Here is an 18,430-nt window from a genome sequence, read left to right on the forward strand (position 1 = left end):
TCACTTGGGTCAGGTTAAACAGAAAGCAACCTCTCATTTTCTGCTAAACCTTTGTATCAGAGATACTGAAACCAAGGCATGTCACAGTCAAAGATCACACAAGCAAAATTTTCCTAACTCTTCAGAGTCTGTCACAATGACTCACTTAATTTACTATCTTTAACTTTCTGAGATGATCCAGTTTTGTTCTAATAAAAATCTTGCCACAAATACATGATTAAAAATATTATTACATAGTCTATGATTCTGTCAAACGAGTTAGCTCAAAAGGAACAATTGTGGTAAGCATTTTAAATGCTTACCATTTAAAGAAAGCATACTTGATTGTTTCTTTTCCCTAGGATGTTAGTTCCAGTGTTGAGAAATTAAGAGAAGACCCTTTGGGAAGTCGCTGAGGGGCTAAGAACTCAAATGGAAACTATGTTGGAGAGACTGAGAGTACATAATAAACAAATGTATACTGCTTGAGTAAATATGCTATGGGTCCAACAGTACACACAGCTTAAAACAAGAATTTATGACATTTTTGTTGTCAATTGTCTTCAATATTTATAATTTTTGTCACTATCTACACTGTCTTTTTTTTCTTTTCTTTTCTTTTTTTTTTTTGTACTAGGGGTAGAAACCAGGGGCTTTTCTACCTCTGGGCTATACTCCCAGACCTATTTTTATACTTTATTTGGAAACAGGGTCTAAGTTGTTGAGAGCCTCACTAAGTAGCTGAGGCTGGCTTCGAACCTGTGCAATCCTCCTGTCCCAGCCTCCAAAGCACAGGGATTACAAGCATGCGCCACGATGCCTGTCAGTCATTTTTTTAAAGAGCCTGAGCCACCTGGTGGTTCTAGTCCCAACTTAAAAATCAATCCCTAGCCAGGCATGGTGGCGCATGCTTGTAATCTCCGCACTAGGGAGGCAGAGACAGGAGGATCGCACAGGTTCGAAGCCAGCCTCGCTGGCTTAAGAGACCCTGTTTCCAAATAAAAACAATATAAAATAGGTCTAGGACTGCAGCCCTGAGGTAGAAGGGTTCCATCCTCAGTACCACCAAAAAAACAAAAAACAAAAAACAATCCCTCACTCTTAGAATTTCTTATCCTTTGTCACTATGCCTTTGGTTTTGGTGACCTCAAGAGATTTTTATGAGCAGAGCCCTAACCAGCAGGATTAGGCAGGTAAAACCGGCTGGATAGCAGATACATTATGATCTCTTGGATGAAGGAATAACTAGTTAAGTTGTGTGCATGTCTAAAAAGTTATACTGATTCATACAAATAAGGATCATGTTGACCAGGGTGAGGTAGGACTGTCCACAGGATTGTGTGAATTGTGGTAGGGGAGGCAGTATATAACATTCATTGGATTAAATACCTAGCTTTCCAAAATGGGCTATATTATAAAAAACAAAGGTTTTCAATTTTTTTTTTTTAACTTCTAAGGACTTAACTTGCTAGCCAGGAGCAGTAGCATACACCTCACTTGGGAGGCTAAGACAGGAGGATGGCAGGTTCAGCAATTTAATCAGACCTTCCACAACTTAGACCTTGTTTCAAACTAAAAAAAAAAAAAAAAAAATAGGGTTGGGGGTGTAGCTCAGAGGCAGAATGCCCCTGGGTACAATCTCCAGCACTACAAAAGAATAATAAAAAAAAAAAAAAAAAAAAGAAAGCCGGGCGTGGTGGCGCACGCTTGTAATCCCCACGCTTGGGAGGCTGAGACAGGAGGATCGCGCAGGTTCGAAGCCAGCTCGCTGGCTTAAGGGACCCTGTTTCCAAATAAAAATATAAAAAATAGGTCTGGGAGTGTAGCCCGGAGGTAGAAGGGCTTCCAGGAACCCCAGTACCACCAAAAAAAAAAAAAAAAAGAATAATTTAAAAAAAAGATTAAAGTTGCTAATATGTAACTTCTTCTAGTTTAAAGTGAAAGCAACTGGCTATGGTAATATAGAGAATACAGCTGAACTGCACCAGAATAGTTAAGACTTTTAAATTAAATTTGGAGTTACCTCACCTTATAAAAATACATGTCAATATACTAAATATTCAACAAAGATCAGGATATGGGATATTTAAAAATACATTTCTCTTGGATCAGCACCAAAAATATCTTCAGTTTCTGTACTACCCGTGTCAAGTTTTTAAGTAAGGTTAAGTTAAAATTGCTTAAAAATCACAAACTCCACAGAAATCATTAAAGGTATATCTAAACGTTCAAATACATTTTAACATCAAGGTCACACAATTCACTAGGGAGAACATTATAATGAGTACCAATGGATTTCTGTAGTAAGACTTTTGATGTCAACCTTGTATTAGGAAATATTTTACATCTCACAAAGGAGGCACTGGTACTTAGAAACTTAATAAAATTACTAGAACCATTAAGACGGAGGTGAAGAATTTGTACAGCCTTCTGCAATTTCAAAGAGGTAGTGATAGATACTTGTTCTCCTGGCGATATCAAAGGCGGTTTCTTCCAAGTGATTCTTCAGACCTGGTTTGATGTAACGATTCATCAGGAGGAGCTCGAGTGTATCTTTGCTCTCTCTGTTCCCAGCAGCAAGATGCAAGGGGGTCAGGAGGCCTTTTGTTTGGGCGTTGATATCTGCATCATGTTGAAGCAATAAAGAAGCCACTCTGGTATTATTCCACTTGCAAGCACTGTGCAGGGGTGTCCAGCCATCCACAGTCACTGCATGCACATCTGCCCCCTGTGCTATAAGCTCACGGACAATATCTAAGTGTCCGCTGTAGGCTGCTCGATGGAGAGGGGTATACTCATCCTCATCCCTAGTGTTCACAAGAGTGGCCTTCTCAGAAAGTAGTCTCCGTACTGTGGTAAGCTGAGGAAGATAAAAAGTAAAAAGACCTCTTTTACAATTCCAACTCAATGCAGAATAAAGAAAATTAAAGTGTGCAGTTTTATATTCAATTAAGTTAAATAAAAACTTGTTAGCAGATAACTTTAAAATTAAAATGAATTAAGATTTTTTTTTTTTTTTTTTTTTTTTTTTTTGGTGGTACTAGGATGGAACCTAGGGGCCTTCTACCTCCAGGCTACACTCCTAGACCTATTTTATATTTTATTTGGAAACAGGGTCTCTTAAGCCAGCTGAGGCTGGCTTCAAACCTGCGCGATCCTCCTGTCTCAGCCTCCCGAGCATGGGGATTACAAGCATGCGCCACCACGCCTGGCGAATTAAGATTTTTTTTAGAGGGAGTGGTCAACCGATTTAGTAATGAACAAGTTAGTGTTAATTATACTCAGTTGCTTCTAAGAATTTGATTCTCTGAATATCAAAGCACACATTTACTTCTGTCTACCTAAGGCTTATTGCACACAAACTTTGGCCCTAGATGAATATGGGCTATAATTATATTTCATGTTGTTTCCTCTATAAATACTAATTTTTCTATAATAGGATTATCTTAATATATAATATATAAAACATTTTCGTGTGTATATGATACTGGGGGTTGAAGGTAGGAGTGTTCTACCTTTGAGCTACATCTCCATCTATATTCTTTTTTTTGGAAATAGGTACTCACTAGGTTGCTGAGTCTTGCTAACTTGCTGAAGCTGGTTTCAAACCTGCGATCCTCTTGTCTCAGCTTTCCAAATACTGGGATTACAGGTGTGTACCAACATACCTGGCTGTGTATAAAACTTTTAAAAACAAAACTTCTTTTAAGAAAATCCAGGGATTAAAGGGCTCAAGTCTTTCTGAACACAATCTTAGAAATATAGCACAAGGCAGTGATTTTAGTTTAGTTTATGTACCTTTTGTGGGCTGCACCTTCCTCTGAAGCTAAAAAGCTGTTAAAAAGCATAAGGTCAGCTGGGCATGGTGGCACACGCTTGTAATCCCAGCATTTGGGAGGCTGAGACAGGAGGATTGCAGTTCACAGACAGCCACAGGTACTTAGTGAGGCCCTTTGCAGCTCAGTGAGACCCTGTTTCAAAATAAAGAATAAAAAAAAGGCTCTGGGGGTGTAGCTCAGAGGTAGAATGCCCCTGGGTTCCATTTCCAGTACCGCAAAAAAAAAAGTAAGATTGAGTAGGGTACTGTAGTGCATGCCTATAATCCCAGTGACTTGGGAGGCTGAAGGGACTGAATTTTGAGGCTAGCTTAGGCAATTTAGTGAAACTGTCTCAAAAATAAATATAAAGGTGCTGGTGTATACTTCAGTAGTAGAAATGCACCTGGGTTTAATCCCCAGTATTGACAAAAAAAAAAAAAAACCCCACAAAAATGTAATCTCCTTTTATTAGTTTGGAGAACTTAGTAAAATGAAAGAAAGTAGCCAAGTGGAAGCAAAAAGAGTTTTAGTGCTAATTCTACTTGGATGACACTGGACAAATTAACATTACCTTTCTTATAGGGATTAAATGTGAGGAGTAAATAAAACAATGTAGTAAGGAACCAGGTATAGCTGGTATTTATTTATATATTTTTGGTGGTACTGGGGATGGAACCCAGGGGCATTCTACCTCCCAGATACACCCCCAGGCCTATTTTGTTCTTATTCTTTATTTTGAAACAGGGTCTCACTGAGTTGCAAAGGGCTTCACTAAGTAGTAGCTGAGGCTGTCCTTGAACTGTGATCCTCCTATCTCAGCCTCCAGAATGCTGGTATTATAAGCGTAAGCCACCATGCCCAGCTTAGAGTTGGTATTTAATTAATGTTACTTTTCATTTCACCTATCTTGAATGAAACTTACTGGTAGGCTGATCCTAATGACCCAACCTAATTGCTTTAAAATATATATCGTGCTTGCTATCTTTATAGTTATAATTATCCTTATTCCCTCAAATAATCTTAATGTGATAGTTTATAACAATCTGTACTTTCATACTTTCATGTACATTGCTTCATTTGATTTTCACAATCTTATATAACAGAGACAATATTATAATGGCCTTTTTTTTTTTTTTTTGGTATTGGGGATGGAACCCAGAAGCCTTCTACCTCCGGGCTACACTCCCAGACATATTTTATATTTCATTTGGAAACAGGGTCTCTTAAGCCAGCTGAGGCTGGCTTCGAAACTGCGCAATCCTCCTGTCTCAGCCTCCCAAGCGTGGGTGATTACAAGTGTGCGCCACCACGCCCGGCTTATGATGGCCATTTTTTTTTTTTATAGCTAAGAATTTAGAGGTTAAGAAATGTTGGAATTTGCCCAAAGATATGGATCAAATAGAAGTTCTGGGCCAAGTTTTCTGACTTTAAACCCAATCATTTTCATATTATGAAGGTTCCCTCTTTGTTCTGGTTTTTACCCGATTTTTTTCAGCAGCCCAAAGAAGCAATTTGCTTGGATCTTTTTCCATTTTTTTTTCTTGCAATTGGTACCACTCTTCATTATTTTCATCTTGCTCTTCATCTTCATCAGAATTGCCTGACCAGAGACTTTGAGAACCAGTGGGAATAAGGTGTCCATGTGTTTCCAATAATTCGAGTTGGTTAAAATTTTCAGAAAAGTACATGGAATTCTCTGGGTCTTGTTCTCCATCATCATTTACTTTCTCTTTTTCCATTTTTACTACAATTCTACATAAAATGCATTGCAAATACTTTGTAGAGGGAATTGTGTTTGCTTTATTTTATTCACAGTATCTGAAAAAACAAACAAAAATTATTAGTAAACAGTAATTGAGGCTTTATCAATAGCATATATAACAGTCTTGCAAACATGCACAAATAAACCTTATCTAAACTCTTTGGTGCTTTTTTCATGATATTCATTAAGTATACTAATATGAAACTATTTTAGCTATCTATGATCTTTAATGGCCTAACACTTATTTTTTCTGCCAAGCCAATGGCTGTAACTATTATTTTGAACCTATCAGTTTAGGTATGACGGTATTATGCTTTAAGTTGTAAAAATGTAATACAATAAATACAGGTACATTCAAATTTTTATTTTATTATTTATTTATTTATTTATTTTTTTGGTGGTACTGGGGTTCCTAGAAACTCTTCTACCTCTAGGCTACACTCCCAGACCTATTTTATATTTTTATTTGGAAACAGGGTCTCTTAAGCCACTGGCTTTGAACCTGCATGACCCTGTCTCTGCCTCCCAAGCACAGGGATTACAAGCTTGTGCCACCAAGCCTGGCACATTCAAATTTTTATAAGCTACACTTACAAATAATCTAGGCAGAAGCAAAAGTTTCTAGTTTCTAAAAGACAACCTCAAGTGATTCTCAGACAGAGAACAGCTCCTAAAAGGCTATCTGTCCCAAGCTGTCATCAATTCAGATATCTTAATCACAATATCCCTAACAATTATCCTATTTCTACTTTAATATTTTCAGGCCTGGGAAAATTCATTGCATTATAAAGTAGTCCTATAGACTGTAGTTCATAGTTGGCCCCTTGTTAAGAACTGAACTTTAGCTGTCATTCACTTTTTCACTCAACAAATATGAATAAAATGCTCAGCTATTGAGATTCCATAATAAACAAGATCTGCCTTAACTCAAGAATCTTGCTGACTCGTGGAGGTGACTCTGAAGACAACATGGTTAAGTAGTATGGCTGGACCATATCCAAATACTATGAGTATACAGGAAGGTCATAATTTATCATAAGGGATTAAAGAAAGTTTCCTGAAGGAGATATTCTGATGGGCTGCTATATTAAGAATAAGCGCTTAAAGACTTACCCAGTATGTAAGCCTTGATTAAGAACTTCCAGGTATATTTAAAAATTCAATCCAGGTGCATTGCCTTGATTCAGGGTTTAAAATAAAATGATCCGAATTCTTATTTGATGATATCCCATCAGGAATCAATAGGTTGTGTTTCCTAACTTAAAGGAAACATTCCATTTTGAGAAAAGATCTGAGCTATACCAATTCCTCACATTCGGTGACTGATGGCGCTATCAGTCCCATTTTACAGATCGACCCGCGGAGGTCAGATTACAACAACCGAACCCTTATTAGCCCCATTTTACAGGTGAACGCAAGGAAGTCCGGATAGATAAAAAGCAACTTGCCATGGATCAAGGACCCTTCAATGAAATTTTAAGGCCAATTTTTTTTCCCCCTGTACTGGGGATGGAACTCAGGGACATTCTACCTCCGAGCTACAGCCCCCTGCCCTATCTTTTCGTCTTTTTAGTTTTTGAAACAGGGTCTCACTGAGTTGCGAAGAGCCTCACTAAGTAGCTGAGGCTGGCCGCGAACCGCGATCCTACGGCCTCAGCCTCCCGAATGCTGGGATCACAAGTGTGCGCCACCACGCCCCGCCAGGCCAGATATTTTAACTCAGAAGCCCCACATTATTTCCACTGTGCAATATTCTCTCAGTGCAACGGAGATGTACTTGACCCGGAGATCTAGGGGAGACAATCTGGGGAAGCCAGGAATAAAGCCTTTGGGTAAAGGGTTTGGCGAGTGGGAGAGGGCGGAGGCCGGGCGGGGTGGGGAGGGCACCAACCCGACTCCCGACAGCGGCCGGTCACTCGGGGCTCGCGGCCTTCCTCACTGCCCAGAGGGAAGAAGTCGCTTCCATGGACCTAGGGCACACCGCGCGGTCCAGCTTCCAGGGCTCGACCGGGGTCGACAGCTGACCGCCTCTTCGGGACCAAGAGTATTTAAACCTCTGCAGCCTGCCAGGAAGTGCGGTCCAGGACTAGGACAAGTTACCCACCTTAAGAGAGAAAAATCGCCATCGTCCACCTCGCTTCCGGGTTCGTCCCCTAGGCTGCTCTGGATTGGCTCCTGCGAGGGGGCGTGACCCCCGCGTCGTCCACCAGCCAATGAGAGTAGAAGGGGATTTGCGGCGTACGTCATCAACGTGGCATCGCGATAAACGCCGACGCTGTTTTCTCGCGCCTAATTCAGGTTTTGGCCCTGTGGGTTTTCCGCGTGAGCTGTTCGCTTATCTGATCACGAATCCCGCCCGTTCTTCCCTGATAGGAGACAGCGCCGGGTCTTGATGGTGGGGTTTTGAAGAGTCCAGGTGTGGGATAATTTAGGAGTCGTATCTGCTTCCTGGTTTCTTAGGTTCGGGGCGGAGGAGTGATTGCCACTCTTGGAAGAATGGGCCGTGCCAGCTGGGGAGGGTGTGAGGGCGCCGCCCGGACCTGAGTCCTGGAGAGAGGGCTGGGCGAGGTGAGGGATCCCACGGCCTGGAGCTCGGGATGAGAGCGTGCCCACTTGGAGTTGCCCTGCGGGCTCTCGAAGGCTCTCTGCCCAGGCCACGTGCTTGATTATTTATTCTAGCTTTAAATGCGGGGTCCTTGCTTCTTTTCCCGAAACAAGCTCGTCCGGTTAAAAGTCATGTGTTTGAGCGGGAAATACGGGGTGGCCTCGGTGCTCCAGAGTATTCTATGTATGCAACCTAATTTCTGCACTAACCACATCCAGAGTTGTGTGCAGAACCAGAATCGTACGAGACCCTTTCTGCCCTTTAATGTACATCAGTTTCCCATAAGAACAAGGAAAATAGGAGATTTAAAGCATAATAATGAAACTAGAGTGACAATGGAGATGTGTATTTTTCTTTTCCTAGCTCACTAAAGGAAAAAAGCAAATAGGTTTTTAGATGAAAATAAGACTTTCAAAATTGCCAGTCTACTTATTTAAAAAGGCGGTACAACACTGCATCCTAACTCATCTTGGTAAAATATGTGCAGCCTTTTAAAAATGCGCTTTAAGATACTTGTTTTTAGAATTTGGAATTGTTTTGTTTTTTTCCCCTCCCTCTTCGACATATTTGAACACAGGACACAGGGACACTTGGAGAGGAACTTGGTCCCAAGGAGCTCTACTAACTGACCATAAACATGAGTCCTGCAGATGCACTGTAAGCCTTTGATTTCTGGAATCTTTTGTTACTTTGGGTTTCTAAAGTCTGTCAACTTATGATCACCTTAAAAGGAAACTTATTTAATAAATTAGGAGTATTAAGGAACTTGCCTGTGAATAGAAGTGTTAGTCATCATAAAGAATATTTGGACTGTTTAAAAGACTAAATATTTATTAACTGAAAATAATATGGAGCTATAGATTGGAGTCTTGCAGTAATTTTTATAGTGTCATAGTATGTAAGTTTATGTTATTAGACTTTGTCTTAAAATATTAAAACTATAAATACCCTTTAATTTTCATAAGGAATTTTTTTTTACTAGTGTAGTTTTAAGCGGGGTTTTAGAATAAATTGTTCTAGTATTAATACATTGAAAGTGAATTTGAATAGAATGGAAATAAAAGAAGTGTAAAGCTTTAGAATTGGGGGTCTTTCACCTTGGTTCCAAGTCCTTAGTCAGAACTGACATTGTGACCTTGGGTAAGTCAGTAGTAGTTCCCTGAACCTTACCTCAGTTTCTTCATTTGTATAATTGGAATGATACTATCCTCAGATTATTATGAGTTTTGAGTATGAGTGAGTGTGTGTATGAGTGGGGTGTGTGTGTGTGTGTGTGTGTGTGTGTGTGTGTTACCAGGGGCACTTTACTACTGAGCTGTACCCTCAGCCCTTTATATTTTTTTTATTTTGAAATAGGGGCTCATTAAATTACTACACAGTGATTTCTAACGGGTGATCATCCTGTCTCAGCCTCCCAAGTACTGGGATTTTAAGTGTATGCTACTGCTCCTGGCTAACTTTGAGGTTCCAATGAGAGAATTCATGTGAAAATACTTTATACATTGCTGTGGAAGCATGTAGTAATGTGACCTGAAAAGTTTGTGTATAGTAATCAGAACTTTGTGCATATCATTTTTGAAGTTTCTGAAGAGAAATATTTTTGAGCCAAGTGTGGTGTCCCACGCTTGTAATCCCAGCACTTGGGATGCTGAGACAGGAGGATCGCAGTTCGTGGACAGCTTTAACTACTTAGTGAGGCCCTTTGCAACTCAGTGAGACCCTTCAAAATAAAGAATAAAAATTAGGCCTGGGGTAGCTTGGAGATAGAATACCCCTGGGTTCCATTCCCAGTACTGCAAAAAGAAAAAACAAAAAGAAAGAGAAATCTTTCTGGAAATGCCTTTTGTATATAAAGATTTGGATTTTGGAGATATGCAACATTTTTAAAGTTCATTATAGTTTAGTTAAAATAGCCTAAATTTCCTTATGGCTTTTAGTCCTATTTCTGCCATTAGTTGTTTGATAAATCAGTTAATTTTCCTGTCTAACCTTCAGAGATAATAATGCCTGCCTTTCTACCTGTGGGAATTGATACTAGATCATAAATATAAAAGTATTTTAAAGAATTAAAAACTATACTAAGTTTAAGAAACTAATTTAACAACTAGTGCATTTCTGTTTCACATGGAAGGACTTTTTACCAGATTTTTTAAAGTTAAAAATTCTCTGTCCTTACTTGGCCAAATTTATTAATGAAAAATTAACTAACTTTGTTTAGAGAGTAGAGTAAACAAGAGTTTTCAGGGGCCTGAATGGAAGTTAGTAGCATATTAGTTTAAAAATCTGCTTATAAATTTAGAGGAAGGCTTTTACTACACTTGATCATAGCCAAAAGGCCAAGAAGCCATAGGGGAAGGTTTTTTTAAATTTGATTTTTTTATAAGGTACAAAATCAGATAAACCAAGTATAGAAATAGGAACCAAAGCCTCTTTTGGGGGGGGGTATTTGAGATAGAATCCAGGGGCATTCTACCTCTGAGCTATACCCTCAGATATATTCTATTTTTTATTTATTTATTTTTATTTATTTATTTATTTATTTATTTATTTATTTATTTATTTATTTATTTTGGTGGTACTGGGGGTGGAACCCAGAGGCTTTCTACCTCTGGGCTACACTCCCAGACCCATTTTATATTTTATTTGGAAAGAGGGTCTCACTAAGTTGCTGAGAGCCTCACTACGTAGCTGAGGCTGGCTTCGAACCTGTCCGATCCTCCTGTCTCAGCCTCCCAAGCGCGGGGATTACAAGTGTGCACCAACACGCCTGGCTTATTCTATTTTTTATTTTGAAACAGTATTTCACTAAGTTGCTGAGAGCCTTGCTAAGATACTGAGAGTGATTTTGAACCAGAAATCTTCCTGTCTCAGCTTCCCAAATACTGGGATCTCAAGCATAAGCCACCACATATAGCACCATTTGGATTTTTGTGGAGGAACAGAATAGGAAAACAAACAAGGTTTTAGGTCTGAGTTACATAAAAGTGTACAAAACTGCTTATAACAGTTGTGTATTTTTGAAGCAGATGTACAGAATCTTTTAAAATGTGCACATTTGGCCGGGCGTGGTGGCGCACGCTTATAATCCCTGTGCTTGGGAGGCAGAGACAGGAGGATTGCACAGGTTCGAAGCCGGCCTTGCTGGCTTAAGAGACCCTGTTTCCAAATAAATATAAAATAGGTCTGGGAGTGTAGCCCGGAGATAGAAGGGTTCCATCCCCAATACCACTTAAAAAAAAAAAAAAAGTGCACATTTGTTCTGTATCAGTAGTTAGGAAAACTATTTGATGTTAAAGGTCATACTTCACATTTTCATACCAAGTTTAAGTCTAGAAAAATGATTTTATATAATATACCAATAAAAATTAAACTGATTTTACTCCAAACTACTGTTATTTTATGCTTAAATCTCAGTTTTATTGACTATTCTTTTACTGCATTCTATTGAAATATCTTTTCTTTTTTGTTTTTACTACAGTGATGATGAAAATACATTTAAAATCTTAATTGCAACTGATATTCATCTTGGATTTATGGAGAAAGATGCAGTCAGAGGAAATGATACATTTGTGACACTTGATGAAATTTTAAGACTTGCTCAGGAAAATGAAGTGAGTTTGGTTTACATTTGTGCAATTCCTACTTTATTTCTTTAGTCATCAGGTTCTTTTTTTTATTTATTTATTTTTTTGGTGGTACTGGGGGTGGAACGCAGAGGCTTCCTACCTCCAGCCTATATTCCCAGACCCATTTATATTTTGGAAACAGGGTCTCCCTAAGTTGCTGAGAGCCTCACTAAATAGCTGAGGCTGGCTTCGAACCTGTGCAATCCTCCTGTCTCAGCCTCCCAAGTGCGGGGATTACAAGCGTGCGCCACCACGCCCAGCTTAGTCATCAGGTTCTTTTAAGTTAGATTTTAGATTTATTTTTGTAGACTCTTGTGTTAACATGGCCTGCTTACATATCAATATACTAAAAGTTCAAAACAAATTCAGTGCTTTGTGAGCTACTTTGGTAAATAGTTGGTTTCTTTTTTTTTTGGTGGTACTGGGGTTCCTGGAAGCCCTTCTACCTCCGGACTACACTCCCAGACCTATTTTTATGTTTTTATTTGGAAACAGGGTCTCTTAAGCCAGCGCAGCTGGTTTTGAACCTGCGCGATCCTCCTGTCTCCTCCTCCCAAGCGCGGGGATTATAAGCGTGCGCCACCACGCCCGGCTGTTCTAGCCTTTTTATTTTTTGTTTTGAAACAGGGTCTCGCTAGGCTGCTGAGAGCCTCACTAGGTTACTGATGCTGATCTTGAAACTGCGATCCTCCTGGCTTAGCCTCCCAAGCATTGGGATTACAGCTGTGCACTACAGTACCTGGCTGGTAAACAGTCTTAAAATTAAAAAATATTAGCCGGGCTTGGTGGCGTGGGCCCGTAATCGCAGTACTTGGGAGACTGAGACAGGACGATCGCAGGTTCAAGGCCAGTCTTGGCAACTTAGTGAGGCCCTGTTTCAACATAAAATGAACCCAACATGGTGATGTGCACTTATGTAATCCCCGTAGGGGATGAGGATGAGACAGGAGGAACATTGCAGGTTCGAGACTAGCCTTAGCAACTTAGACCCTCTGCAACTTACAGAGACTCTGTTCCAAAAAAATTAAAAAATATTAATGGAGTGCATAATGAATGTGTAGTTTTTTCGTAATTTCTATTTGATGAAAAGATTATCATAATTTCTGGTTTCAAGGAATATACAGGTAAACTGAATTAGAGAGGAAAATAATGTTGATTAAATACTATTATGTAGCTTTGATTTATATTGTCATTATTTCAGTAATGTCTTTTATAACAATTTAGGGGCAGTTAGGTGGCCTCAGGACCCAGGTAGCCAGGATTACATGTGCATTTGGTTGTCATGTGTCTGTCTTTCTCCTCTCCCTCCCCCTCTTGCTCCTCCTCCTGCTCCTCCTCCTCTTTCTTTCTTTCTTTCTTTCTTTCTTTCTTTCTCTCTCTCTTTCTTTTTTTTTTTTTTTTTTTGTACTGGGGGTAGAACCTAGGGAGCATTTGACCTTTGAACCGTACCCCCAGTCCTATTAATTTTTTATTTTTCTGAAATAAGGTCTCACTCATTTTCCAAGGCTTTGCTAAGTTGCTGAGGCTAGCAACAAACCTGAGAGCCTCCTGTCTCTGCCTCCCACGTACTGGAATTTCAGGTGTGTGTCACCAAGGTTGGCTGCCATGCCTCTTTCATCTCTTTTAATTGGGTACATTTGCTCAAGATGCCTTTGTCTCTTAGGACTCTGATAATTTTGTAGCGTACAGCCTGATTATTTTGTGTCCTTTTCTCTAAATGGCTATACCGTATACCTGGTATTTCCTCAAGATTTGATTAAGGTTCTGTACTTTTGGCAGGAATACTATTCACGGTTCTCTGGAGCCACAAGGCAGTTTTAAAAAATATTAAAAAACTTTTAAACTATAACAGAATATACCTAACATAAAATTCACCATCTTAACTTTTTGTAAGTATATTGTTCAATAGTGTTAAGTACATTCACATTATTATGCAGCCAATTTCCAGAACTTCATCTTCCAAGTGACACCCATTATCTCCCTAATATAGTTTTATATGTTTGGTTTGGTTTTGTTTCTTCTATACTTTTTTTTTTTTTTTTTTTTTGGTACTAGGGATTGAACCCAGGTGCGTAATCCCTCTTATTTTGAACAAGGTCTCGCTAAGTTGCTGAGGTTGGCCATGAATCTGTAGTTCTCAACCTCCCTGAAATTATAGGAGTGTGCCACCATTCCTGGCTTCAGGGTTCATAAATTAATTTTTGCTGCTGGGCATGGTGGCGCACGCTTATAATCTCAGCATTTGGGAGGCTGAGACTGGAGGATCACGGTTTGCAGACAGCCTCAGCTACTTAGTGAGGTCCTCTGCAACTTAGTGAGACATGGTTTCAAAATAAAGAATAAAAAATTGGGCGGGGGTGTAGCTCAGCAGTCGAATGCCCCTGGGTTCCATCCCCAGACACACACACACACAAAAAAAAAAAAAAAAAAAAAAAAAAATTAATTTTTTTAGGTAGATTGTATGCTTGCAACCACATTGGACTTTTTTCTGTGTGATTGCCCTTCTTCCCTGATGTTGTTTCTAGAATGTTCTTTCTCAAAATCTCATTTAGCTTTCATTTGCCACTCAAATGCCACCATGTTCGTACATTTCTCCTGGATTTTCTGCCCTCAGATGAATGTTCTTCCCACAGAATTCATTACAGTGTCATCGCTGCTCATTTATATACCCATTCTAGTGCATGCCAGAGTTTGACTTATTTTTTAAGCGTATACTAGTTTGTCTCCTCTTCCAGAATTTGAACATAAGGGATAGTGGTCATATTTTATTCATTATATCCTCAGGACTTAGTACAGTGTATTGCATATAGCATTTAATGAGGGCAGGAACATAATCTGTTTTTTAAATTGCTATTTCCTTAGCTACCACAGTCTGTAAGAACGCTATAAATAATTGAATAAGTAATTTAGGATTGAACTTGTATCTCTTCTGTATGTTCTGTTAAAGTGCTAAGTTTATGTTTGATTTGAATTTTAGAAAGAGAAATATAATCACCATGGGTAACCTGAGTCAGGGACTTGGTATAGCAACTTGAAAGTGGCTTATGAGCCTAAAATGGAGCTAGATTAATTACTAGATTAAAAGGCCCTTTGAATAAATGAAATAAGAAATTTTAAATTGCCATATATAATAGTGTATTTTGTGAAGTTTTTTCCACCTCTTTCACATATAGCTTAAAATATTTTACCAGCTGGGCGTGGTGGTGCATGCTTGTAATCCCAGCATTTGGGAGGCTGAGAGAGGAGGATCCGGGTTCTCGGCCGGCCTCAGCTACTTTGAGAGAGGCCCTTGCAACTCAGTGAGACCCTGTTTCAAAATAAAGAATAAAAAATGGGGCTAGCAGTGTAGCTTGTAGGTATATGCCTCTGGGTTTAATCTGTAGTACCGCAAAAAAAAAAAAAAATTTTTTTTTTTTTTACCCATAAAACCTACTAATTTTAACACCATTTTCTCTTGATTAGGTGGATTTTATTTTATTAGGTGGTGATCTTTTCCATGAAAATAAGCCCTCAAGAAAAACATTATACACCTGCCTTGAGTTATTAAGAAAATATTGTATGGGTGATCGTCCTGTACAATTTGAAATCATCAGTGATCAATCAGTCAACTTTGGATTTAGTAAGTAAGTATATTTATGTGTTTGAGTGAATGTTACATATCTTTTCTGCATAACATATATATATATAAACGCATTAAAAATTTTAGCCATGCCGGGCGTGGTGGCGCATGCTTGTAATTCTAGCATTCAGGAGGCTGAGACCGGAGGATTGAGGTTTGCGGACAGCCTCATCTACTTACTTAGTGAGGCCCTCCACACCTTAGTGAGACCCTGTCTCAAAGAATAAAAAATAGGGCCGGGGTGTAGCTTGGAGGTCGAATGCCCCTGGGTTCCATCCCCAGACCCACAAAATAAAAAAATATATATACATAGCCATTTTATTTCATTATAAGCTATTTTCATGGTAAATGTACCATGAATTTTCTGTATATTATTGTATAAATTTATATTTCTCTTCCTAATATTGGGACTAAACATCTCATTTTTTAATATCTTCTCTGAAATTTTCTTGTTCATTTCCTTTGTCTCTTTTTTTTCTTTTTTCTTTTTTCTTTTGCAGTGCTGGGCATGGAACCCAGGGGCTTTTTACCTCCTAGCTACACCCTCAGCCCTATTTTTTTATTCTTTATTTTGAAACAGGGTCTCATTGAATTGCAAATGGCCCCACTAAGTAGCTGAGACTGTTCTCCAACTGAGATCCTCCTGTCTTAGCCTCCCAAATCCTGGGATTACAAGCATGTGCCACCACCCCTAGCTTCCTTTGTCTATTTTAAAAATTAGTATTTTTGTTTTGTCTTTTCCTATCTGACTTTCACAAGTTATTTCTATATTCTAGGTGCTAAGCTTTTGTTTGGCATATATATATTTGCCTGATATATATATATATTTATAGGCATATATATATATATATATATATATATATATATATATATATATATATAATTTGCCTGTCAGTAGCTTGCCTTTTGACTTTGTTTGTGGGGTCTTTTGTTGCCAGAACTTTTTAATTTTGTGTGTGTGTGGGGGTGCTAGGGATTGAACAGAGGGACATTCTATCTCTACACCCTCCAACCTTGTTTGATTTTTTAATTAAGCAACAAGGCCTTGCTAAGTTGCTGAGGCTAGCATTGAACCTGTGATCCTCCTGTCTCAGCCTCCCAAGTACTGGGATTATAGGTGTGTAGCACCATGCCAAGCTTAACTCTTTACAACATGCTCTTCTTTGCGCATTGTAGTTGCACATCATAATGAGGTTCTTAGTGATACGAGCACACATGTACACAGTACTTGATATGTTTCCCTCTGGGTCTCATCCCATTCCCTCCCATTCTCTGTGCTGATTGAGATTGGTATTGATAACTTCACACGTGAACATCATTATTTGACCTGTTTTCTTCCTCAAGTCTTATTTTCCCCCCTCCCCACCTTCCTCAGCAAATCCCCTTTCATGATTCTGTTCATACTGATCCTCACTTATCTGAAGTCCCTTTTGTCTCCTAGTTTCTCTTTGGCTTCTACATATGAGAGAAAACATACAACCTTTCACCTTCTATGACTGGCTAATCTCGCTTAACATAATATTCTCTCAGCTTCATCTGTTTTCCTGCAAATGTCTTCATGACATAGTAGAGTCCATTGTCTCTGTGTGTGTGTCTGTAATCATTCCATATGTTATTCTCTGTAATCATTTCATATGTTGACCAACACCCAGGCTGGTTTTGTAATTTGGCTTGTGTGAATTGTGCTATAAACCTAGATATGCAAGTATCACTGTAGTATTCTGACTTCAGTTCCTTGGGAAAGATACCCAGGAGTGATATAGCTGGGTGATGTGGTGGCTTCCATTCCCAGGCTTCTGTGGAATTTCAATACTGATCACCTTATCAGCTGTACTAATTTGCAATCCTACCTCATCCTTGCCAACATTTTTTTTTATTATATATATAGTACTGGGGATGGAACCCAGGGGCATTCTACCTCTGAGCTATGCCCCCAGCCCTACTTTTTTTTTTTTTTTAAGTCTTCTTATTTTTGATACAAGGTCTCACTAAGTAACTGAGGCTGTCTATGAACCCTGATCCTCCGGTCTCCATCTCTTGAATGCTGGGATTATAAGTGTGTGCCACCACACCCGGCCCTTTGCCAGCATTTATTATTGTTTGTATTCTTTGTATTGCCATTGAAATTGAAGTTAGATGTAATCTCAGTTTAGTTTTGATGTGCATTTTCCTGATTGGTAATGATGTAGAACTTTTTTCATATATTTATTGGTTATGTTTTTTTTTTTTTTTTCTTTCTGGAGAAGTGTCTATTCAGCTCAGTTGCCCATTTTTTAAATTGGGTTATGAAATTTTTAACGAAGATACTGAAAAAATACACTGTAGAAAAACATCCTTATAAACAAATGGTGCTGGGGAAGCTGGTCATTCATTTCAATTTTAGTACATGTGCTGCCGAAGCGAGCACAAAAGCTGGTCATTCATATGTAGAATAATGGAAGTAGACCCCAGTTTCTTAACTTGCACAATAGTCAACTCAAGATGGGTAAAAGACCTAGAAATTAGACCAGAGACAATTACTAGAGAGGGCACAGGACCAACTCTCCAACATATAGGCATTGGTGGAGAGTTCCCTCAATAAGATCCTAAATCTCAGGGAAAATTCGTAAATGGCATTAAATTAAAAAGCTTTTGTGCTGCAAAGGGAACAATCAAGAGTCTGGAGAGTCTACAGAATGGGAGAAAATGTTTGCCAGCTCCTTCTCTGATAGAAGACCAATATTCAGAATATATGAAGAACTTAGAACTATTTAATTTTGATGTAGTCAAATATATTCTTTTTAAGACTTGTGCTTATAGGATTTAGGATATTCATCTAGAACATTATATGGTAAAGATAGTATCATGTCTTTTTCTTAAATACTATACAAAATACTTTATGAGCCAGGCGTGGTGGCACATGCTTATAATCCTGGCATTTTGGAGGCTGAGACTGGAGAATTGCAGTTCGTGGACAGCCTCAGCTACTTAGGCCCTCTGCAACTTAGTGAGAATCTTGTTTCAAAATTAAGATAAAAAATA

The 18,430-nt window shown here is 38.9% G+C and overlaps 2 protein-coding genes across 4 annotated transcripts in view; one reads left to right on the forward strand and one right to left on the reverse strand.

Annotated features, from left to right (window-relative positions):
• Nucleotides 1–2,377: 2,377 nt before the first annotated feature.
• Nucleotides 2,378–5,536, reverse strand: ANKRD49 (ankyrin repeat domain 49; the record flags this gene model as incomplete). Its single annotated transcript, XM_080719842.1, has 2 exons — nt 2,378–2,839; nt 5,279–5,536. 2 exons carry the CDS (start codon nt 5,534–5,536, stop codon nt 2,378–2,380), a joined length of 720 nt encoding a protein of 239 aa, XP_080575968.1.
• Nucleotides 5,537–8,801: 3,265 nt separating this feature from the next.
• The window catches only part of MRE11 (MRE11 homolog, double strand break repair nuclease), a gene marked incomplete at both ends in the record, with an annotated part of 59,196 nt that continues 49,567 nt past the window's right edge, over nt 8,802–18,430 (forward strand). For all 3 annotated transcript variants that reach the window (XM_080709848.1, XM_080709849.1, XM_080709850.1), the window contains 3 exons: nt 8,802–8,821; nt 11,643–11,775; nt 15,253–15,413. In XM_080709848.1, the coding sequence (XP_080565974.1) occupies nt 8,802–8,821; nt 11,643–11,775; nt 15,253–15,413 (314 nt within the window). The remainder of the gene's footprint in view (nt 8,822–11,642; nt 11,776–15,252; nt 15,414–18,430) is intronic.

Source organism: Muscardinus avellanarius (assembly GCF_963383645.1).
Source record: "Muscardinus avellanarius genome assembly, chromosome: 1".
Taxonomy (NCBI): Eukaryota; Metazoa; Chordata; class Mammalia; order Rodentia; family Gliridae; genus Muscardinus; species Muscardinus avellanarius.